Raw genomic sequence first — 22,232 nt, forward strand, 5'->3', positions numbered from 1 at the left:
TCGAGTGACTTGGTGTGCGAACTTGGTCTTAAACCGTATGATAAAGCGTCGTTTAAAATGGATACTCTGGCTGGTCAGAAACCTACTTGTGCTGACCTTGTTAAACTCAACATCCAGTCGTTAGAGACTGATGAACTGTTTTGTGATATAACCTCGGTGGTTAACCCAGCTTGGGCTGACGATGTTAAAACTTTACCCCATAAACAAGATTTAAGTGGTTTCCGTCATTTTCATGACGTGAATATGTTTCATTTGAATGATTGTAGTACTGTAGATGTACTGATTGGCAACGACAACGCTTATTTGATGTGTGCAAAAGAAGAGCGTATTGGTGACAATCGTAGTGAACCGCATGCTTTGCTCACTCCTCTCGGTTGGTTGGCTTGTGGTGGTAAGTCACCCTTAGTTGAAAGCGTTGCTAAAGTGTGCAGAGTGCAGACGTCTTCAGAGTCGGATGTCATCTCTGGCTTTCACCGTAAAATTGAGTCTCGCGATATGGAAATAGCAGACCTGAATAAAGTCATTCAGGATTTGACTTTGCAAAATGAAACCTGTGAATTGTCTCGCAATGATATTTTGGCTAGAGAACTTGTCGAACCGAATATTGAGTTGAAAGATGGTCGATTTGAGATACCTGTTCCGTTGAAGGAAGATATTGATCTACCTAACAATTTTGTGTTGGCGTCAGATAGAGCTGCTGCTTTAAGAAAGAAAGCTTTAAAACAACCTGAACTTCGTGATTTCCTTACTGACACCATGAAAGATCTTAAATCTAATGGCTATATTGAGCGTGCGGGTGAAGCAGGAAATGTCAAGGGATTTGAATGGTATTTACCATACTTTGTGACGTCACAATTAAAAAAACGCATTGTTTACGATGGCAAGTCTGAATTTCGAGGAACTTGTGTTAATGATGTAATGTTTTCGGGTCCTGACTTGTTAAACCCTCTTGTAGATGTCTTGGCAAGATTTCGGCTTGGCAGATTTGGTTTCGTGGCCGATATGACCAAGTACTTTTTTCACATTTTGGACTCTTCAATTCGTAAGCCCAATTTTATTGAACTGCTTATGTACACCAGCAGTGCCGTTCGGATCGTGAACGAACGCCCTTTGGTACCTTTGAGTGACGACCCTAGGGATTTTACTGTCATCACCCCTGCCTCACTTTTGACCCCATACTTAGACCCATACTGTGCTGTTGGGCAACCACATGATCGTGACCAATTAAGAAGGGATTATCGGTTCAATTTGTCACTTTCTCAGCAGTTTTGGAGTAAATGGATCGATTTTTACTTGCCAGGTCTTCAGGGCCGGAAAAAATGGCTAAAAATGGCCGAGAATTTGGAGCCTGGTCAACTTGTAGTGGTAGGTTCTCTCCAAGACATTGGTAAACGTGGCAAGTATCAACTTGGGAGGGTGCATGCAGGCCCGGATTTAGGGGGGGCAGAGGGGGCAGTTGCCCCGGGCCCCCCGACTTTTGAAGGGCCCCCCTATGTGGAAAAAAATGTGATTTTGTGTTATTTTTTTTCCTTTTGACCTTTAAAGTTTCTGCAAAATGCTGTGCAATACTGGACTGATGCTACTGTAGACGTAGAGATAGTTTTTCGCGCCGAAGGCGCGAAAAATTTTTTTGCACGGGGGCCCCCCAATCTTAAAGTGCCCCGGGCCCCCCATCAGCTAAATCCGGCCCTGGGTGCATGAGGTAGTTCCACAAATTAGGAAAGGGAAGCCTGTGGTTCGTAGAGCCAAAGTTGCCGTCTGCAACTATGATGAGAGTACGGGGAAAGTGAAAGTAGACTACGTGTTGAGGGATATTTCGTGCCTCGCCCCCGTAAAGAACACCTAAGTGTTAGGGTTTGAGCCTGGTTTTGTCTGCGGTGGCCGACCCTTGTCTGAGCCCGGAACAGTCGGTTATTATCGCAACTATTGTATATAGCGTCATTTTAGCGTGTACCTATGGTACCAATTTCATGTATCGTCGTGTTTATTCTTATTGCTGTTCATTCTTTGCATGCCCTTTGTATTTGCGTATTAACTTAAACGTGAGTGATTCAAACAATTTGTGTATCATGTGTTTTTATTCATTGGCTCACAATTGTCGTCATTTCTTTTTAGTTATGCCATGTCAGACTGTCATAACTAGGGGCCGCTATGTTCCCGACAATTTTCACCAAATCAAACGTCATATAAAAACCGTTCAAGTCTACTGAATATTACGTCATGGAAATTCCTAAAGCATGTGCCAAAATTGCACCAGCGTTCATAAGAATTGTGTCAAACCTGTTTGGGCCTGTTTAAACAGGAAATATTACATCAGCTTTAAACACCTGTTGGAATGACTTCATAATTGTCTTTCATTATTGCGTCACAGTACTGCATACGTGAATTTGAGATATTGCTATCTATTCTGGTCATTCGTAAAATGATTGTTTGAAAGTTGGCCGCACATTTAACTGTTGGCTTAGTGCTTGCTAGCTGGACAAAGGTTCCGTCTTTTATCCAAGTAATTTGTATTGTAGTGACAGTTTTTAGGTGTACGGCGTTGCACCAGTCATTTCGATAGCCTCGGGCTAATTTTACTGGAATACACTTTTGAATAGACGTTTCGAAAGTGTGTTTATTTTTGGGTCATTGCATGCAGACGAACGGATTTGGGAATCTTACGTTACAATTTTCCCAAGAAGAGATTATGGTTTACCGCTGTGACCACCTACATCATTATAACATAGCAGATGCCCTTCCTTGCCATTGTTCTTTGTATACTGGACACTTGTATCATTACTCGATGATGAGCTGATGGATGAACATTATCGCTATATCTTATCTTAAAACATCGTTAATTTATTAACTATGCTTAAAACTTTAAAAAAAATTGGCCTCTCAGCAACAAACGTGCCTTTTTTTCATAATCCTGCCCTCCCCCCAGTCAAAAACCGTTCTGGCGCCTCTGGTTTTGCTTTGCAATCTGTTTGACTGAACAGCCTTTGCACGGCTTCTCTTTCGAATGTAAAAATGAAAAAAATTTAAGCCAATAAAATTAGCTCAGCTCCAAAAGTATACCGTGAACTATTCCTGTCAAAGCAACCGGCTGCCAATATTGAACATCTTCTGCATTTTAGAAACGTTTAACGTTGAACAAGTCCTATTCTATCAACCGTTGAAAGACACTTTTTAGGGTAGCGAGTGGATGATGTTATTTCTTTTTTAATACACTTTAGCAAAACAACGTAGATTTAATGGTTTCATTAATTTATAATAATCATACCAAATGATGATCAATAATCCAAAGTTCCATCCATTGATGTTATTACTAACTTAAATGTCGAGCTTTTGTAGCAACATTTTCTGGTGTTTTATTTCAAATAACCTAAAAATGCTAGAGAAACTAAACATGTATGAGTCCCTTCACTAAGTTCACCCCCTACAGCCGAGAACGGGAAAAACGATCAATACAGCCTTGCATGATTTAAGCCAGATATGTGCAACCGGCGGGCCGCAGTGCGGCCGCGCGATACTTAGGATAATATTAAAAGTGTAGACTATTCTGTACAGTATACTAGTCATTTCAAGTTATATCCCATTGTTCCCAGCATTGGCGGAAGAATCAGATTGAAGGAGGCTCGGAATGAATCGTAAAAACTTTGTGAAAAGCATCCTATCTTCACCTCAAAGCAAGTGCACATTTTCATGAACTGTGTGCTAATGTTACGCTGAAGCTTTTTGATAAAATAACGCTGCCTTACAATTTTACAATGCAAGTTTCGTACTTAAAAGCGTGTAGAACAATGTTGCCAACCTTGCGGTTTCCCCGTAAACTTGGACTTCTAGTTTGTTAAATTTGCATCTTTTCTTAGATTTGAGAGTTGTTTGTTGTTTTTTCAATTAGCTTTTCTACTTTTTGAGCTTGATTTTGAGATTGAAATTGAGAATGTTTTGCTGTAGTCAATATTCCGCCACTGTCAATTTTTCTTGATTGTAAAATAATGTTGCGTGAAAACCGGAGACATAGTGAGTAACTGAGCTTGTATAGGCTAAACAATGGTAAGTGAGCTTACTAAACATCCCGGGCAAACTTCGCCACATTATTGCTGTTGTAGTGCAGAGAGTATGCCACCATCGTATTGGAAAAGTTTCAGGTTTTTGGAAACAAAATTTGTAATGACAAGACAGGGCGTACGAAAAACCTTTTCTGACGGCGAAGCCCTACGGCCTACACCTCTTTCATTTGTGTAGAACTGTAAAGGTAAAGGTCCCATACTCAGATACTGAGCTTTGGCGAATGAGAAGATAAGGTTCTCATTAGGCTATACAGTATACACTAAGCCTTCGGCACTAAGGAGAGTAGCGTGGCCAGTTCCTTTCTCTCGGCCGCCTTTACTTCAGCAACTACGCCCACCCAATTTTTTACACCCTGGGTAGAGGTGAACGGTGTTTTTCAACAACCAGCTGAAGCTGTGAGTCGAACCAGGTTTGCATAATTGGAAAGCCAACGCCTTGTACGTTGCGTCATCCCATCCCACCGTAGAACTTTAGATTACCTTACAACAGTTCATAGGCCTACACGCAAAATGACGTTGGTGAAATCTGTTTTTTAGAGATCACTTTTAACTTTGCGAAACACCACCAATTTCTGTTGACCTGCGTATTTTGGGCTTGTTGTTACGCAATAAAACACTTTCAATAGAAAACGATGATATTTTTTTTTCTAAAAAAAGTTGATGTGGCCGCGTTTTCATCTAAAGCAGTGGTTCCCAACCTTTTTGTTGTCACGGACCCCTTTAGACAAATTATTAATTCTGCGGACCCCTACCTAAATTTTGCCTGAAACTCAATTAACATACTACTGTATTGACTATTGTAATGATTATGCTACAGTACTCAACTACTGTACCGTAGCCTACTGTGTCATATTGCATTGCCGCTATGACTCCTGCAGCAAATATCAGGTTAAACAGTCGCTCAAATAAGAAAATGAATGAATTGTTCAAGAAATGTCAGCAGTATTTAAATATTAAGGTGACCCAAAATGCCATGCCGAAACTTTTTCAACCCAAGCAAATTTAATGAGAGAGCTGTTGTTGCAGTTTATTCTCGCGGGCTTGAGCTTGACACATTTGCATTTAAAGAGAGAAATGAAAGTAAAAAGATCGCTTTTCGTTTGTTTTTATTTCCAAAATTTATCAAGGTAATCACGGACCCCCAAATGTTTTCTCACGGACCCCCAAGGGGTCCGCGAACCCCAGGTTGGGAACCACTGATCTAAAGTTTCATATTTGGCCCGGAAGTAGAAAAGGTTGCACATGTCTGTTTTAAGCTATTAAATATCTTGCTTCAGTAGCAACTTATTTCTTTATAAATAGCTGAAAAAAATTTAGAAGACTGACAAAAGTGGCCCCTTAAATAACCGTAACCCCTCCCGGCCGGGACGTATGGGTGGCACTGGCAGTTAGGTGCATGCATGGTTAGAACGCGTGGCTTGTCTTATTGTCGTCAATTTCCGATTGGTGGCGCTATTTGTAACGCCCAGCCAGCAAATCAACGTCTGTAGACGTTGAATCAATGTAAAAAGGCGATGATTTGCTTGTTGGGTGTTCAAACGTTGTGCTCCAGAAATATGAAATGCATTCTGAAAAAAGGCAACATTGTCATAGTAGCTGTTTTATTATTTCAACAAAAAGCGCTTTACAAAACAGTGTTCATGGAACAAATAATTACCTTAGGACTGAGAAAACCTCATTAAAATATAATTGCAAGCTTGCGTTTTTATAAAACAATAAAAAATTACTGAAAAAATTGCATCACAATTCACTCAAACTACTAATCAGCAGGTCTGCGGAGTCGGTGGGATTTTGCCGTTTCCAGATTAGGAGCCATTAAAAAAGTGGCCGACTCCGGCTTGATAAAAAACCATAAACAATAACATTTTTGTTTGCAATATACTTTTTCAAAATATTGTTTCTTGTTCACTGTATTCCGCTATAAATCTTTATCAAAAAATAAAACTGTTGGTTCTTGTCAGTTTTGTGAACGTCGCCGTTTCAATTTTGATTACAAATTTAATGAAGTTAATTTAAAAAAAAAAAAAAATCTGGCAACCTGCTAAAATCTGGCAACACTGAAGCCGGAGTCAGAGTCTGCCAGTTTTAAACTGAGGAGTCGGAGTCGTATATTTTTCGCCCGACTCCGCAGCCCTGAAAATCACTAATGCAGACTTGGTCTCAATATAAAACACCATTCAATATAACGATAAGTTTAAATGTGCTCAACAAGTTTTGGAAAAAAAGTTTAAGAGCATTGCTCTGATCTAACCTCTAGGTAGAATCACAACGGGTTTTACATTGCTTGTGCAATACAGTTGAATGATAAAATGTGACGATACTCAAGCGGGGTCATAACTTAAACGACAAAAACAATCAAATAAATAATAAATAAATGAAGATGTTTTCATAACATGTTGACCACAAATTAAGCTTGCGAACCTTGCGTTGTATCGATTATTATAAAAGATTCAAATCAAAATGTAAACTAACGGTGGCAAAAATCAATTGCAACACACATTGACCTCATTTTCCATTTCTCAGACAATGCTAACGGTGTCGCTTAATCTTCACTTAATATTAACGACTTTACCAATGATTGAAGACCATTGATATTTCGAATCAAACCAGTCACAGCGATCATGTTTTTCTTGATTTCCTTAGTTTTTTCAGTATCCTCTGGCATTTTGTAAGCTCTGACACACATTCCCTTAATGACTCGTTTTGTTCTACCGACACCACCACATGTGCACATGTGCAACTGTCGTTCAGCAGGCACGCATATTTCGGATGTATTTTTATCAATTCTCGGCACCTAAATCATATTTAAACTTAAAATGATGTCAAAAAAAGTTTTCTTGGAAAGTAAAGCAAACCGAGGCGGGTTGTCACAGCATTATTCTTTTATTTCGTTCAGCTTGCAGGCCTATTAAAACCATTATTTCTTGGGGAGGGGCGTGTTGTCACAGCCCATCTACATGCATTCAACATGCATTTATGTAAAAACAAGATAACCTGAAAAAACTTTAGCTGTAGCTAAATGAAGCCAAATGATGCCTCTTTCAATTGCACTATCTTATAGCATCTCGATACTATTGATACAGAACGAAATACATGCTGATTTGTAAAAATTGTGACAACACGACAGAGTTCGTCCTACCATACCGATCTCAACAGTATACACAGGATTTCTGAATAGACATAAGATATAGAATATACAATAGATATAGAATATAACAGATATACACAGCGATTCCTGAATCTCAAATCACTGCAACACTCTTAACTTTACGTTTAAAAATGAAAAATCTTTTATTGCCAGTGTTGTCAGACGTGTTTTAGATTTCCAGCACAAGTGCCAAACTCTAGTACATTATGTTTGTGGTAACAACATCACAAACGTGACTCACAATATACACAAAGAATATATTTATTAACATCCACTCAAATTATCAGCTTATACTAGCGATTTCGGCTTCTAACGGATCGGTCTTTAGTCAACTTTGAACTGGCATGGCCTGTGTATAAAGGTCGCCATGGGATGTATATTTTTTAAAAAGGTCAAAAATGAAATAACTTTGTTTCTTCATTTAATAAAAAAATGTTGATCGATTAATCTGGTTGTTAATATTTAGTGGATAATACCTTTAAACAAAATTGCTAATATTTGATATTTTATCATTTTTACTGATCATGAAATTATCACAGGACCTCGAACAAAATTTTATGGGAGGATTAAAGGATTTTTGATAACTATTCAAATTCAAAACTAAAAGAAAAGTAATTGAAATATTAACAATAGTAATAATCGTAAAAATGTTAAATAACAATACAGAAAAACAACGCCTGAAAACTTAGATAACTTTTTACAACGGCTAAACTTCAATAGATATCTTTTGAGTAATGAAAAGTTAGGTCCATCTCAAGTTACAGATCAACAAGGTCCCGACAAGGCAGCAAGGGCGAGTAAAAGTATGGAATATAATTCTTATTGAAATAAGAGAGTTGTCGTTTTACTTAAAAAGAAGCTATTATAATTGTTGATTACTAGATAAATATTGAAGAATTGAGATACAAATAAAGTCTTTGTGATATTATTTATGTGTATGGAATCTATTTCTTGCTCAACTTTTTATTTACGTTGCAATGTTACTAACCTACATCTATAATGTGTCAATGTCAATGTTTAACAATAGAAAAGCCAAAAATAGTTATCAAAAATCCTTTAGTCCTCCCATAAAATTTCGTTCGAGGCCCTGTGATAATTTCATGATCAGTAAAAATGATAAAATATCAATTATATTATTAGCAATTTTGTTTAAAGTTATTATCTAATAAGATATTAACAACTAGATTAATCGATCAACATTTTTTTATTAAATGAAGAAACAAAATTATTTCATTTTTGACCGTTTTAAAAAATATACATCCCATGGCGACCTTTATACACAGGCCATGCCAGTTCAAAGTTGACTAAAGACCGATTGCAGACGCTGAGTTACTTGCAGCGTATTTGTAATCTGCAGGTCGATGCAGCAGATGAGGTAATTATTAATCAATACATTACATACGCTGCAAACCAATAAATCCACACGGAAAACATATTGTAATGTCTAATATGTTTCCATATTGATTTATTAGTTTGCAGGGTATCCTCGAAGATATTCTTATACAGCAGATGAGGTGTTTTAAGGAATCAAAGAGCAGTTTTTAACGCAATTGAAAGAAATTCTGAAAAAAGTTTAGTAAATCACGTTCCTTACAACACGCAACATTTTCCTATGGTGTCGAAGTTTTCATAAGCATGCCAGCAATACATTTTGATAAATTTGACAAGTAGCTTAACTGAAAACTTAGCAATCGAAAATTTGTACGCAAACATTATTCCCTAAACTTTTATTGTAATTGTTTTCTGAAACTCTTTTGATTCTTCCCAAGTTCGATTTTGACAAATAATGCTGTGAGTTGTGAGAAACCCTATTCTCTTAAACTTTTCCCCAGCAAACTTTTTCTCAGCTGGGTTAAGTCTTGCCTTCTGATTGGTCAATAATTACCTCATCTGCTGCATCGACCTGCAGGTTACAAATACGGTGCCGGAAACTCAGCGTCTGCATGTTACAAAAGTGGCTTCTCAAGTTAAAAACCATTTTTTAACCGATTACCAGTTGTTTAATTTCCCACCATACAAATCATGAATTTTACGTAATTGTGGGTATAATCCTGTACTGTGCTATACATTGCGCCAACCACCTGCTAACGGATAAACGAAACTACCAACACTAATGATAATAATATTAACATTTTAACGGGAGATCTATCATGGAGCGTTATAAAAGTGGCTCGCAAATTAGTTTTTGAACAAAAGCACTTACTTTTCGTCAACGTTGCACCATTTTTTGATTCTTCTGGCCCTTCGAGCTCTATTGACATAAGACGGTTTGATATAATTATTTATTATCAAATTATCAAAAACATTATTATGATTATTAACTATTATTATCAAAAACGTTATTATGATTATTAACTATTATTATGATGATTTTTTCTGTAAATTTTCTAAATTTTTTAGGTAAAGCGCCCCGCATTGGGTCAGCAAGTGTCTCGGAAGACAGCTCCTTTATTTACATCATCAATGACTGTATACCATCTTCAAGCCAACTAACGGAGTGGAAGGTCTGCGTGTCATGGATGATGAAACCAAAGACTGGCTGCTCTCTAGTAGCCTTCCAGTGTAGTCCGGGGAGCATCGTGAATTTGGGGTGGTAAAAGGATAGACTCTCAGCCCCATACCCTCACTTAACGACGACGATCTCGTTTGATGTTAACAAACCCAAGCGGCAAAAAAAATCGTTTTTAAAGATACAACTAAAGTTCTCAGAGGGTAGCCTAATGTTTGCCAAAATGCTTAAAAATCCATAGCTTTGGATTTTCATTCTGATGACAGAGAAAATAAGCTTCAAAACTATCAAGTAGAATGTAGACCACAAATGCTAAAAAGCTTGCTGCCTTGATAATAATTATACATGCTCCTACAGAGCCTATTTTATTTATGTAGACAAAAAGGTCTGGACCATCTTCAAACTTTTCAGGTTGTTAACATGAAGAATTATTTTTCCAAAATTGAAGTTTTTGCTTGAACAATGGGATTTTGAATATCCGCTTTGAATATACCAATTCCACATTTTTGTAGAGTGGTGTTGTGCTCATTAAAGCATACCGAATATGTCAATGCCGCCCCGATTTAGCGCACAACTTTACGCACAAAGAAACCGCTAGCGGCCATAGAACAAGTAGCGCTGGTTTGGCTTTGGGGTGAGAACTTGAGAACAGGCATCAAAGACACACTGCCTGCCATAGCTAACAATACATTATTAGTCTCATTACACATAACAAAAAGTAAAAATCAGGCAAAATTCTCATACGCCTAATTTTCGTGATGGTCTGGACCAGTTTGCCCTTACTTTTTGTAATGGCATGTTTCTATACAAATATCATTCGCCTCATTAGCACCACATTTGTCTTCCGCATTACAATTTTTTTATCCGCACAAGTGCGTAGGCTACCATCCCACCGGTTGAAAAGCACTGCTGTACAGTGTACAGTATACTAGTCATTTCAAGTTATATCTCATTGTTCCCAGCATTGGCGGAAGAATCAGATTGAGGGAGGCACGGAATGAATCGTAAAAACTTTGTGAATAGCATCTTATCTTCACTTCAAAGCAAGTGTACATTTTCCAGGGATTGCCATTTTCGTGAACTGTGTAATGTTATGCTGAAGCTTTTTGATATAATAACGCTGGCTTGCAATTTTACAATGCAAGTTTCGTAGTTAAAGCGTGTAGAACAATGTTGCCAACCTTGCGGTTTCCCCGTAAACTTGGACTTCTATTTTGTTAAATTTTTATCTTTTCTTAGATTTGAGAGTTGTTTGTTGTTTTTTCAATTATCTTTTCTACTTTTTGAGCTTGATTTTGAGATTGAAATTGAGAATGTTTTGCTGTAGTCAATATTCCGCCACTGTCAATTTTTCTTGATTGCAAAATAATGTTGCGTGAAAACCGGAGACATAGTGAGTAACTGAGCTTGTAGGCTAAACAATGGTAAGTGAGCTTACTAAACATCCCGGGCAAACTTCGCCACATTATTGCTGTTGTAGTGCAGAGAGTATGCCACCATCGTTTTGGAAAACTTTCAGGTATTTAGGAACAAAAATTGTATTGACAAGACAGGGCGTACGAAGTACGTTTTCTGTCGGCGAAGCCCTACGGCCTACACCTCTTTCATTTGTGTGGATTACCTTACAACAGTTCATAGGCCTACACGCAAAATGGCATTGGTGAAATCTGTTTTTCAGAGATCACTTTTAACTTTGCGAAACACCACCAATTTCTGTTGACCTGCGTATTTTGGGCTTGTTGTTACGCAATAAAACACTTTCAATAGAAAACGATGATATTTTTTTTTTCTAAAAAAAGTTGATGTGGCCGCGTTATCATCTAAAGTTTCATATTTGGCCCGGAAGTAGAAAAGGTTGCACAATGCACATGTCTGTTTTAAGCTATTAAATATCTTGCTTCTGTAGCAACTTTTTTCTTTATAAATAGCTGAAAAACATTTAGAAGATTGACAAAAGTGGCCCCTTAAACAACCGTAACCCCTCCCGGCCGGGACGTATGGGTGGCACTGGCAGTTAGGTGCATGCATGGTTAGAATGCGTGGCTTGTCTTATTGTCTCCGATTTCTGGTTGGCGGCGCTATTTATAACTGTTCAAACGTTGGCTTCAGAAAAATAAAATGCATTCTGAAAAAAGGCAACATATACATACTAGCTGTTGTATTATTTCAACAAAAAGCGCTTTACAAAACAGTGTTCATGGAACAAATGATTACCTTAAGACTGAGACAACCTCATTAAAATATAATTGTAAGCTTGCGTTTTTATAAAACAATAAAAAATTACTGAAAAAATTGCATCACAATTCACTCAAACTACTAATCAGCAGGTCTGTGGAGTCGGAGTCGGTGGGATTTTGACGTTTCCGGAGTCGAAGCCATTAAAAAAATGGCCGACTTCTTAAAAAAAACATAAAAAATAAAATTTTGTTTGCAATACACTTTTTGAAACTATTGTTTCTTGTTCTGCGTATTGCGCACCAAACCTTTATCAGAAAATAGAAGTGTTGCTTCTTGTCAGTTTTTTGCAAGTCGCCGTTTCAATTTTGATTCCAAATTTAGTGAAATTAATTAAAAAAATAAAAAAGAATAAAACATCAAAAATATCTGACAACCTTCTAAAATCTGGCATCACTGAAGTTGGAGTCGGAGTCTGCCAGATATAAACTGAGAAGTCGGAGGTGGAGTCGTATATTTTTCGCCCGACTCTACAGCCCTGAAAATCACTATTGCAGACTTGGTCTCAATATAAAACACCATTCAATGTAATTATAAGTTTGAGCAGTAGCGTAGCCAGGAATTTTGAAAGGGGGGGGGGGGGAGGGGGTGATGGCGAGTTTCGCTTATCGCGATACCCAGCGGCGGAGGGTCTGGGGGGCCTCCCCCAGAAAATTTTGAAAAATTACTTTGAATTTGGTGCATTCTGAGAGTATTTTCAACAAAAATGTGGGTGTGAATATTCCTGTAAAATGGTGCTGTCCGGTGGCATAGCAAAAGGATAAGATCATGTTTTCTTCGGCATTTTTCGGAAATAAAGCTACAAGTCTCTATGTTTTCTTGTTGCTAATTCCAGGCTAAGATATTTGAATGTTTGGTAATGGCAAAACTTGCTCTTTGCAGTTTCGTGTAAAGTTAGGCAAACTTTGTTTTAGAGACATAAAGAGACTGAAACCATCATTTGCAATATCGTGACGTACGTCACACGCGTGCCAAAGGGGGGGTTGCAACCCCCATAACCTCCCCCCCCCCTTGGCTATGCCACTGGTTATGAGCAAAAACTTTAACTGGCTCGAAGAAGCTAGTGCCGAGGATTTTGATATATACGATTACATTCCGCCTATACACCCGTGAGCTAGTCTATTGCAGTCGCGGATGTTTGGATGCAAACCGTCTCACAAACAAGTCTAAATCGATAGATTTCGATACAGAATGTTCAAAGGCCATAAGCACCAAGTTTGCCTGTCTTGGTTGTAACATGCTCCGTCTAGTGGGGGCGTCAACCCTTGTTAACACTGAGAATCCACACTCACAAACGGCAGTGCTAGATCCAAATGTAACAATATCTGCTGCAAGGTTGAATACTTTACAGATTAGAAAACTAGAAACAAAATTTATTTACACTGATTGAAGAGAAAAAATAAACACTGCTAAAGATTACGGGTTTATATTTTGTATGCGTTGTCTTCAAAAACCACTTGCTTTACCACTGCACATTTTGCGATTTATCACTGCACAAATTGGTTATCACTGACCCTTAGAATATGGTACCGAGAATAGCGACAGCTGATATCAAATAGCCTAATTTGTACCGGTTTGTAGGCCTGCTGGAAAACCATTCCCTCTTTGTTAGGTTATCATTCTTTCCCAAAACATTTTTATTTTGCACAGTTTCTGACAAGTTGTCTACCAACCTAACACGTGTTGGCCTTGGTTGAATTGAACATGTTGAGGTTGCCAAAGGAGGGGGTAGGGAGGGGGGCGAAATTGTTTAATCATCTTAGGTGTTAACTAAACAAAACAATTGTAGTTAATTGGGCCTAGGTTGGAGCTCTGCAACGGAAAAGATGGGCAAAATCATTACAATTGTAACTGTTGCTCGAGAATGTTGGAATTTTGCCAGGGGGGGCGAAATTTTTTTCAGGGGGACGAGGCCCCCCCTGGCCCCTGGCTGGCTACGGGCCTGGCTCAATCGTTACTTGAAATTAATGGCTTTAGCAATATATTGACGATTGATATTTCCAATCGAATCAGTTCACCGAGATCAAGTTTTTCTTCGTCGTCGTGTGAGCTTATCCGACGAAGAAGAAAATTTTCTTGATTTCTTATTTTTCTCATTTCCCCCCGGCATTGTTCTATTTTTGGCAAACATTTTTTCAATGATGGGTCTTGTTTTATCTCCTCTATTGTTTTTTTAAGTACGCAACTTTGTGTTGTGCACTTATATTGCTTAATTCTTTTGGCGAAATTTTGGCTCCTAAATCATATTTAAATTTCAAATGATGTCAAAGAAAGTTTTCTTGGGATTAAGGCAAACCGAGGCGTGTTGTCACAGCATGATTCTTTTATTCCTTTTAGCATGATTCAGCTTGTAGGGCTATTAAAACCATTGTTTCTTGGTGTGGGGCGTGTTGTCACAACCCATCCACATGCATTAAACACGCATTGATGTAAAAACAAGATAACCTGGAAAAACTTTAGCTGTAGCTAAATGATGTGAAATGATACCTTTTTCAATTGCACTATCAAGCATCTCGATACTATTGATACAGAAAGAGATAGCCTACATGCTGATTTGTAAAAATTGTGAAAACACGCCCCAGTTTGTCCTACCACACCCTTCTATTTACACAGGCCTTGCCAACGTTCAAACTGGAAGCTTAGCTGAAAGACGATGCAATTTCGATTTTGCACTTTAAGTTAAATTTACTTTGTATCCCTTTGAATGTGGGTATAATCCTCTTGGACCTATACTGCGCTCGCCATTGCGCCAACCATCTCCTAACGAATAAACCAAACTACTAACACTAATGATAGTAATATTAACACTTTAACAGGAGATCTATTATGAAGCTGTATAAAAAGTGGTTCGCAAATTAGTTTTTGAACAGAAGCACTTACATTATGCCCATCTTGCACCAGTTTCCGCTTCTTCTGGTTCTGGACAGTCGAGCTCTATTGACATAAGACGATTTGATAATTATTATCAAATTATCAAAAATATTATTATTATTATTAAATAATATTTTCAAAAACATAGTTGTTAATATTCACATGAAACTGCTTCATCTACCCAGAAAGTGTAGGCTGTAGACGTTGAATCAATCTAAAAAACGACTGATTTGCTATCTAGGTTGATAGCCTACTTATTGTACAAAATGACAACTAAAGTAAACAAACATTAATTGTTTTCTAAGTAACCTACAGCAGCACTGCACAACTCGTTGACCGCAGGTGATGTGCAAAGTAGAAAATGCAGTTTCCAATTCATACATAAAAATCATATGAGTCCTTGATTTGGTGCTACTATTTTGCATTCATCAAATGCTGGCATTTGCTCAACAATCTAACCTCTTAGTGTAATTTATTAAGAATCGATTTCGCTATAGTAATAGCATCTTCTGCTAGCACGTGTAAAAAAGAAAATTTGATATATTGTTATGTTGCATGAACTTCGCTTGTATTTGGTTATGTTTAGTTTGTGGTTTCTTTTAATTTCGCATTCTACCTTTACATTGCAAATGGGGAAAACAAAATTGAATTATTAATGTTATTTTAACACTTAGTTGAAAAATGGCTTCTCTCTTTCTGTATAGCTGATACAGTGATACAGCCCTCGATGTACAATGATGTTCCAGTTTGATCGATCTCGTGCGTCTTGCCAAATTTTAGTAGGGTTTTTGATATGTGGAAAATGACTTCAATTTATATTTCTAAATACAATACAGAGTAAAAAGCAATTAAAAAAAATGGCGGCTATGTTTCCGAGAGTTGGTCGCAATAAACATCGCCGCAATAAGTCAGTAGAGAGCTACATTTTATTTTCTCATGACTTACAATTCTACAACATCCTACAACATCTACAACATCCTACAATTCTACAACATCCAACATTCAAATGTCGTTCTGTATGTCGAGGTATTTGTAAAGAAAATGTTTTGTGCAAATTGTTAAAAATATTTTTGCGAGTTTCTGGAATAAGTTACAATATTTATTGTAACAGTTCATAATATTGTAACTTTGTTGAACGGTTTTAAGTTTTCTGTTGCATATTTTATCACGTTCAGATTTGCTTGAAATCAGCCTGGCAGTTGCCAAGAGTTTGTAATAATGCTTTGTAGATTTGTTGCATGGGCATAAAGTAGATTGACAACACCAGCGTCTCTATTACCTGGAAGTGTCGACATTGTTTTCTGGGTTTTCCGTCGAAGTAGCGTTATTCACCTTGGAAGGGGTTCTCACATCAGGGTGTTGATATTCTTCGTCAACACTATCGACATCACCTGCACTGCAACGATAAATTCAAAGTTTTTATTGGTTGAATATTTGAAAAAAAAAACTTGAGAAATGTGCAAAATACTAAACACGTACTAGGTACCGCAGTCAGCTTTTTGTTAACAGTCGAAATAAGCTAAAGGTCTTCGTTAAAACTCCTTTACGAATCGCATCTTCTTATGAGCGTCAAACGACAAATGAAGTTTGAATGACATGATTATGATCGATAAACCAGAAAGATCGAGCATCGAAATATAAAACTGTTGTGTTGCAACAAATAGAATTTTTAGTTTTACTTACGAAATTACCAAGTAAAGTTTAAATGAGTCATACAATTTGGAAGTGGGCGTTGTATGTTGCATTTTAAGTCTGCTTTGATTAAATTGGGGCGCTTTTATTTATAATTTCCCGGGATAATTTAGTTTGTTACCACGCCCAGATTACAAGCCAGACAAGTAAAACTGAATACAAGTTATTTATTATTTATCAAAATGGAGGTTACATCCTAATGGTATTGCATTCTTATTATTACCTAATATATCAAGATCTTCAGTGATTTTTTTCACAATATTATCAATAAACTTACATTCTAGAAGAATTGATTCCCGACACGATTTGTAGCAATAGCACAAGTTGTAAAACCATCAAGATTTGCGAAAACATTTTGTGTTTGAATTCTAGATGTAGTAAACTCGCAATCAAAATAAAGATAGGAATGTTTATTTCGTGTTTTTTTACAAGACTGGTGTCTGCAAAAAGATACAAACCAGTCAGTAAATTATGAACTCCACTTGCTTAGTGCACAGAAACCAAACATGTAGGCCTAATTGTAATTTAAGCCGCAAATATTAAATCATTGTGTTTTTATATTATACTGTATAAAATTGTTTGGTAAAGTGCAAAGTTGGTTGAATTGTATTAAATTACCAATCCTTACAGCTTCATTCGTTGTAAAAGTACTGTCAGGATTTCAATTATATCAATGGAAAAGTTAAATAAACGTCACATGGAAACTAAATATGAAGGAAAATGCTTCATACTTTGACAAAGTATAGTAATAAAGATATTTGTAATTAGGTAACTTTAACCAGTTTGTTTATTGAAGCTGATCTGTCGTAGTCACCGTAAAAGTCATTGCTGCACAAAAATGATTAAGTAATTTAGCAATGATGTAATGTTGGTCCAGACAAAGATTTTCCAATTACAAAATACTTTCTTTTGAGTGTACAGCAATTCACAGCCAACTTCAGTTTCTTTAGACGTAAAATTCCTAAACTAAAACTTAAAACCCCACACGAAAATTTAAAATTTTTCGGTGGTGTTTTAGTTTTTATTTACTGTAGTTTCTATGCTCTAAAAAGTATTCTGCTTGGCCGTAAAATTGTTAATACAGTGACGTTTAATCTTTCTTTACTATACTAAAGTATCTTCTGATCCAAAGTTGCATGTTCTATGCGAGTGGTTTCCAACCGCCGGGCCGCATAAATTTTTGTCGGTCTGCAAAGGTCTTACTTTTTGCCGAGCTAATTTTAATATGAAATCATAAGCATTGCAAAATTGGATCCCACGATTCCCAAGTAAAACTTGTTTCACGCTTGGCTGACTGACAGCATTGCAACTGAGTCGCATTCCTTAACACCACAAAATAATAAAGATAAGCCTTTGATAACCTCTGAGTTTTATGTCATTTAATGATTCGTTGAAGTTTAGATTTGTGATCGCCCATAGAGGAAGTGCCTTAGTGCCTGATCCTTTCTATGACTTTAGCATCTTTTCGCCGAGCTGCATAGCCGAGTGGTGAGAACACTGGAACGGCAATCGAAAGGTCGCCGGTTCGACACCGCTCAAGAGCATGCGGCTGTGTCTGTGGCAGGACACTTAAAGGCATGCCTGAAGGTGGACACGAAGATTGGCTTCCTTGCCTTCCCGTCCACTTAATCTAAATCTTCAACCACCGGGTGTAAGCCTGGATACGACAAACAAAGCATCTTTTCAATAATTCACCTTTGATAACCTACATATCTAGTTTGTAATTGTTTCGTCATGAAGTTAAGTTTCTGTAGCTTTTAAAAAGTTTTGTAATTCAGTGTTACCAGATGGGTAGCTAATTCTGCCCCTAATGTCGAAAAATGTTTACGTTGTTGGGGACAAAATTTTGAAATTGGAGAAATTTTAAATTTTCGAAGAAGGAACAGGATGTAGGCCTAAGTCCTGCACTGGCAACCTGCCGAAACCGGAGTTCGACAGGGCAAAAGTCATTTAATTTCAGAAAATGGTGGGAAAACAGCGCTTCAAAATAAACTAGGGCAGTCTACACTAGAAGCCGATTTGCGGTGAAAAAAAATGCTGGTAAAAAGAGTTGCGGTTGTTGAATGGTTAAAAGAGTTACTAAGCATTGCAAGTTAACACTTGGAAGAGTTGGATAACAACTTTTGAATAAACAATCCACTCAACAAAGATGTCAACCTTTATACATAGATCGCTATGATGTCAACACATGTGACCTTAATCTTTATGAAAAAGAAAGTCTGATTGGTTTATGTTGTAATTCTACTTTGCAGTCCAGATACGAAAACAAAATATCGTCACAATTTTGATATATCCTGGAAACGAATATTCGTGTCTACCTTTCAAAGCAATCATCAAATTGTTGGTGATTATTTCAACCAGTGGCAAAGCGAGACTCATTTGATTGGGGAGGCACTCCAACAGCAAAAATAGTTAACTTGACATAAAAATTTAGCTTCGTTTTATGAAATTTTTGGTCTATGCTTACATGACATTCGAAATTCACCCATTATCCAATAAACGCATTTGTAATAAAATCTTGTTATTTTTATTTTTCTAACTTGGCCTATTTGCAAATGTATATGACAGTGTTTCTGAATCTTTTTCACTCCAGGGTGCACCTTCAGACCTCTGAAAATGTGGCGGCGCATCGGGCGAGCGAAGCAAGCGCGAATTTTTTTAGTATTCCGGTATTTTTCTTGCATTGCTTGCAAATTTTCATTACATAAACCTCATAATTGCATTATCTTCAAATTAGGCAATTGATGTATGCTCAATAAGATAAGCCGAAAAAGAAAGCAAAAAATAGGATACTGAATGTTTAACTCGCTGTTGGGCTAACCTTATTTAGACTGCGCCATAAACTTTGGGAAAAAAGTTAAACCAGTGGCGTAGGCAGAAAATTTTTTTGGCAGAACGGGAAAGGGGCGTCGAAATAACTTACATAAAGTTACGCCAAACAGAACCATGGTAACCTACTTTTACTTTACGGAAAAACAAAATTGGGTTGTAATTATATTCATGATCAGAGCTGCAAGATTGTTTAGTAAAGTCTTTCCTGTGGAGTAGCTAACAAAAATAAATTTCCTAAGAGTTACTATAAAATTGCATCATAATAATTGTTAGTTGTTGTAGTGATTTATTTTTACTCTCTGCTAGAAAAAAGTTGGTCAATGGTGATATAAACTTCTACAAATCACATTCTGTGAATATCTTGCACTTGTTGATACAGTGCTTCGACCATGCAAGTCACATTATCAACATTATGAAATATTTTTTTAAACAATGATGGTTTTAACGTTAGTTTGAACTAGAATCGCCATTGGCTCTCAGACAAACCTTCAAATAATCACGGTCAAAATTAGGCTAAGTTAGATATTCTGATTTACAATTTTGCGATAAGCTTATTTTGTTAAAAACAAATTTTGATTGCTTTTGCTGAAACGAGATAAATCGCTTTCAACCAGGGGTGTTTGAAGCAAATCAGGCTAAGGACTTTTTTCGTTTAAAACGTTTAACTGCAAAGAAAATCAAAACAAAAGGTTTACGGTATGCGACCAAAAAAGAGGCAGAGTTTTTGAATAAACAGTAGGCTATTTTGCAGTTGCTATTTCTTGTCTTGCATTCGAATTTTCAAAACAGAAGAGTTTTAAATGCACAAATTGGGCAATTTGAGTGATTGGTGACCCCCATATCCCCCAACACCCTTGATAGTACAAAATCCATAAAATTTTTAAACCAACTTTATAAAAAAAAACTTTTTTTCAAAAAATATTTAAATAAAGTTTGTAACTTTAAAATGATTGAGAGGTACGCGTCCCCAGCCCATGCCCCTTAGACGCTACGCTACTGAATTCAATCAACTAAAGCGAGGTATTTTTTCATCTCCAGCTTTAATTAAAACAATGAATTCGACTAGATAGCGAAGCGGAACTACTTGTTCCAGAAACTTCCTTACCTCGCATAGGTGCTGGTAGAGAAAAGCAATTTCAATCACATTGATTTTGTATGCAAATGGATTGGTATTTTGTTGCTTGAGTTGATTTGATTGCCGTTTTGTTGTAGCCTAATTTTCGTCATAAATACATAGCCAAACCCGAATTCTTGCGTTATGGTACGCAGCGACAACTTTGGTTAACAAATAATTACAAATATCTTCAATTTGCAAATATCTTTTGTTGCCGGTCCTGAAACATTATTACCGGTCCCCGGTATAAAAAGGTTGGGAACCTGTGTTTTATGCAACTGGAAAACATGATATTTTTTCCGCGTAAGAAACTGTACTCAATACTTGAGTAGGTGTTACAATAGTAACAGATACACATATTGCTACCGTGGCCTTGCCAAATTGTTTAATTATTATCCTATTTCTAATGTACCTCTCTACCAAAGCTATACTATCCTATTTCTGTTCCAAGAATGTCTCAACAATCGCGTTGTTTTCATTTTCTCTAAACCTCTGCTATGTTGGCATTTATTGTTTTCACTGAGATGGTCAGAATTATAAACAAACTGAGCTGAGTAGTTATGACTGCCATTAGAAAACGTTCCGTAGCAGCCGCGTACAGTGAGCAACTGCCGCTAAAACTATTTGCTGCTATCTACTAATAGGCTACAGCATTCGAAATGAATCAAGAACAAAGAAATCTACATCGACTTTCTTTAATCTGACAAGCGCGTTTGATAGAGGCAGGCACTTTTTTTCAGTTATTAGGTTGGGTTTTATGCCGTGATAGTTTATGATAGTTAATAATCTGTTTTGTACTATATTTGGATAAAGTTGAAACAATTTAATACGAGTAAAGGTTGAAAAAGTATGTCAGTAAGCCAAGTGCTGTATTCGTAAAAAAACCACAGGGCATACTGCCAGATTTGCCAAAATGATAAATAATACACAACTTGCAAAATACCGGTACTAATCTTTATTCTACCATAACATGCATTATCAACATCAAAATTGGACGAAAGGTACAAAATTGTTTATTCTAGGAATACATTCCAAACAGCCTGCCGAGAGGAATCTACATCTTTATCCTTATAACAAATTTGTGATCTAGTAGTCAAGAATCAGTAAGGATAGAATAGACACTCTCTTTAAAAACCAGAGGCTATACTATAGTTGGTCGAAAAAACAGAGAGTATACTGCGTATACCGCCGTATACCCTCGAATACAGCACTGATGTAAGCCCAAAAACTTCACAGGCATTCACTCGATCTACATGCACCTCAGTTCATAACGCAAAACAGATTCCAAAACTGCAAGTGTTGGTCGAAATTTTACGCAAGTATAGTAAGTATTCCGCTATTTTGACAAATAATTCTAATTATGAAAATAGGCGAATTTTGCATAAAACTTTTTTCTCCAAAAACTGAAACACTTTTTGTGAAGCTTTGAACAAGTAATTTGATTAATTCAATTCAATTTTTTTGTTGCAACTTTAGTAGTTAAACTTTCAAAAATTTAGTTTTTGAAATAGTAATCTCGAATTGCGTGCCTTGGCCTATCTGCTTTGACTTAGTTAATGTTGGCAACTATATAGCATTCTCCTTTTTTCTTTTGGCTGCAAAACGCGGCATCTGTGGATTATAGTTTGTATGTTTATGTTCCAAGAATTAAACTTCTGATATTCTCTGGTGCGACAAAAGCAGCAAAAACATGTGAATGCAAGCTAGCCAATCACGACATGAGCTAGCTGTTACCTTTCTATAAATTACCTATTCATAAATTAGAACTGCAAT

The 22,232-nt window shown here is 36.9% G+C and overlaps 1 protein-coding gene across 1 annotated transcript; it reads right to left on the minus strand.

Annotated features, from left to right (window-relative positions):
• Positions 1-5,672: 5,672 nt before the first annotated feature.
• On the minus strand, positions 5,673-16,879 carry LOC145769618 (uncharacterized). Its single transcript, XM_082581288.1, has 5 exons — positions 16,791-16,879; positions 16,101-16,217; positions 14,831-14,884; positions 9,410-9,457; positions 5,673-6,852 (listed from the first exon to the last, which is right to left on the minus strand). The coding sequence occupies exons 1-5, from the start codon at positions 16,865-16,867 to the stop codon at positions 6,678-6,680; spliced, it is 471 nt and encodes a 156-aa protein (XP_082437414.1). The 5' UTR covers positions 16,868-16,879; the 3' UTR covers positions 5,673-6,677.
• Between the last annotated feature and the right edge of the window lie 5,353 nt (positions 16,880-22,232).

The sequence above is a fragment of the Aplidium turbinatum genome, chromosome 4 (assembly GCF_918807975.1).
Source record: "Aplidium turbinatum chromosome 4, kaAplTurb1.1, whole genome shotgun sequence".
In the NCBI taxonomy this organism is placed as follows: Eukaryota; Metazoa; Chordata; class Ascidiacea; order Aplousobranchia; family Polyclinidae; genus Aplidium; species Aplidium turbinatum.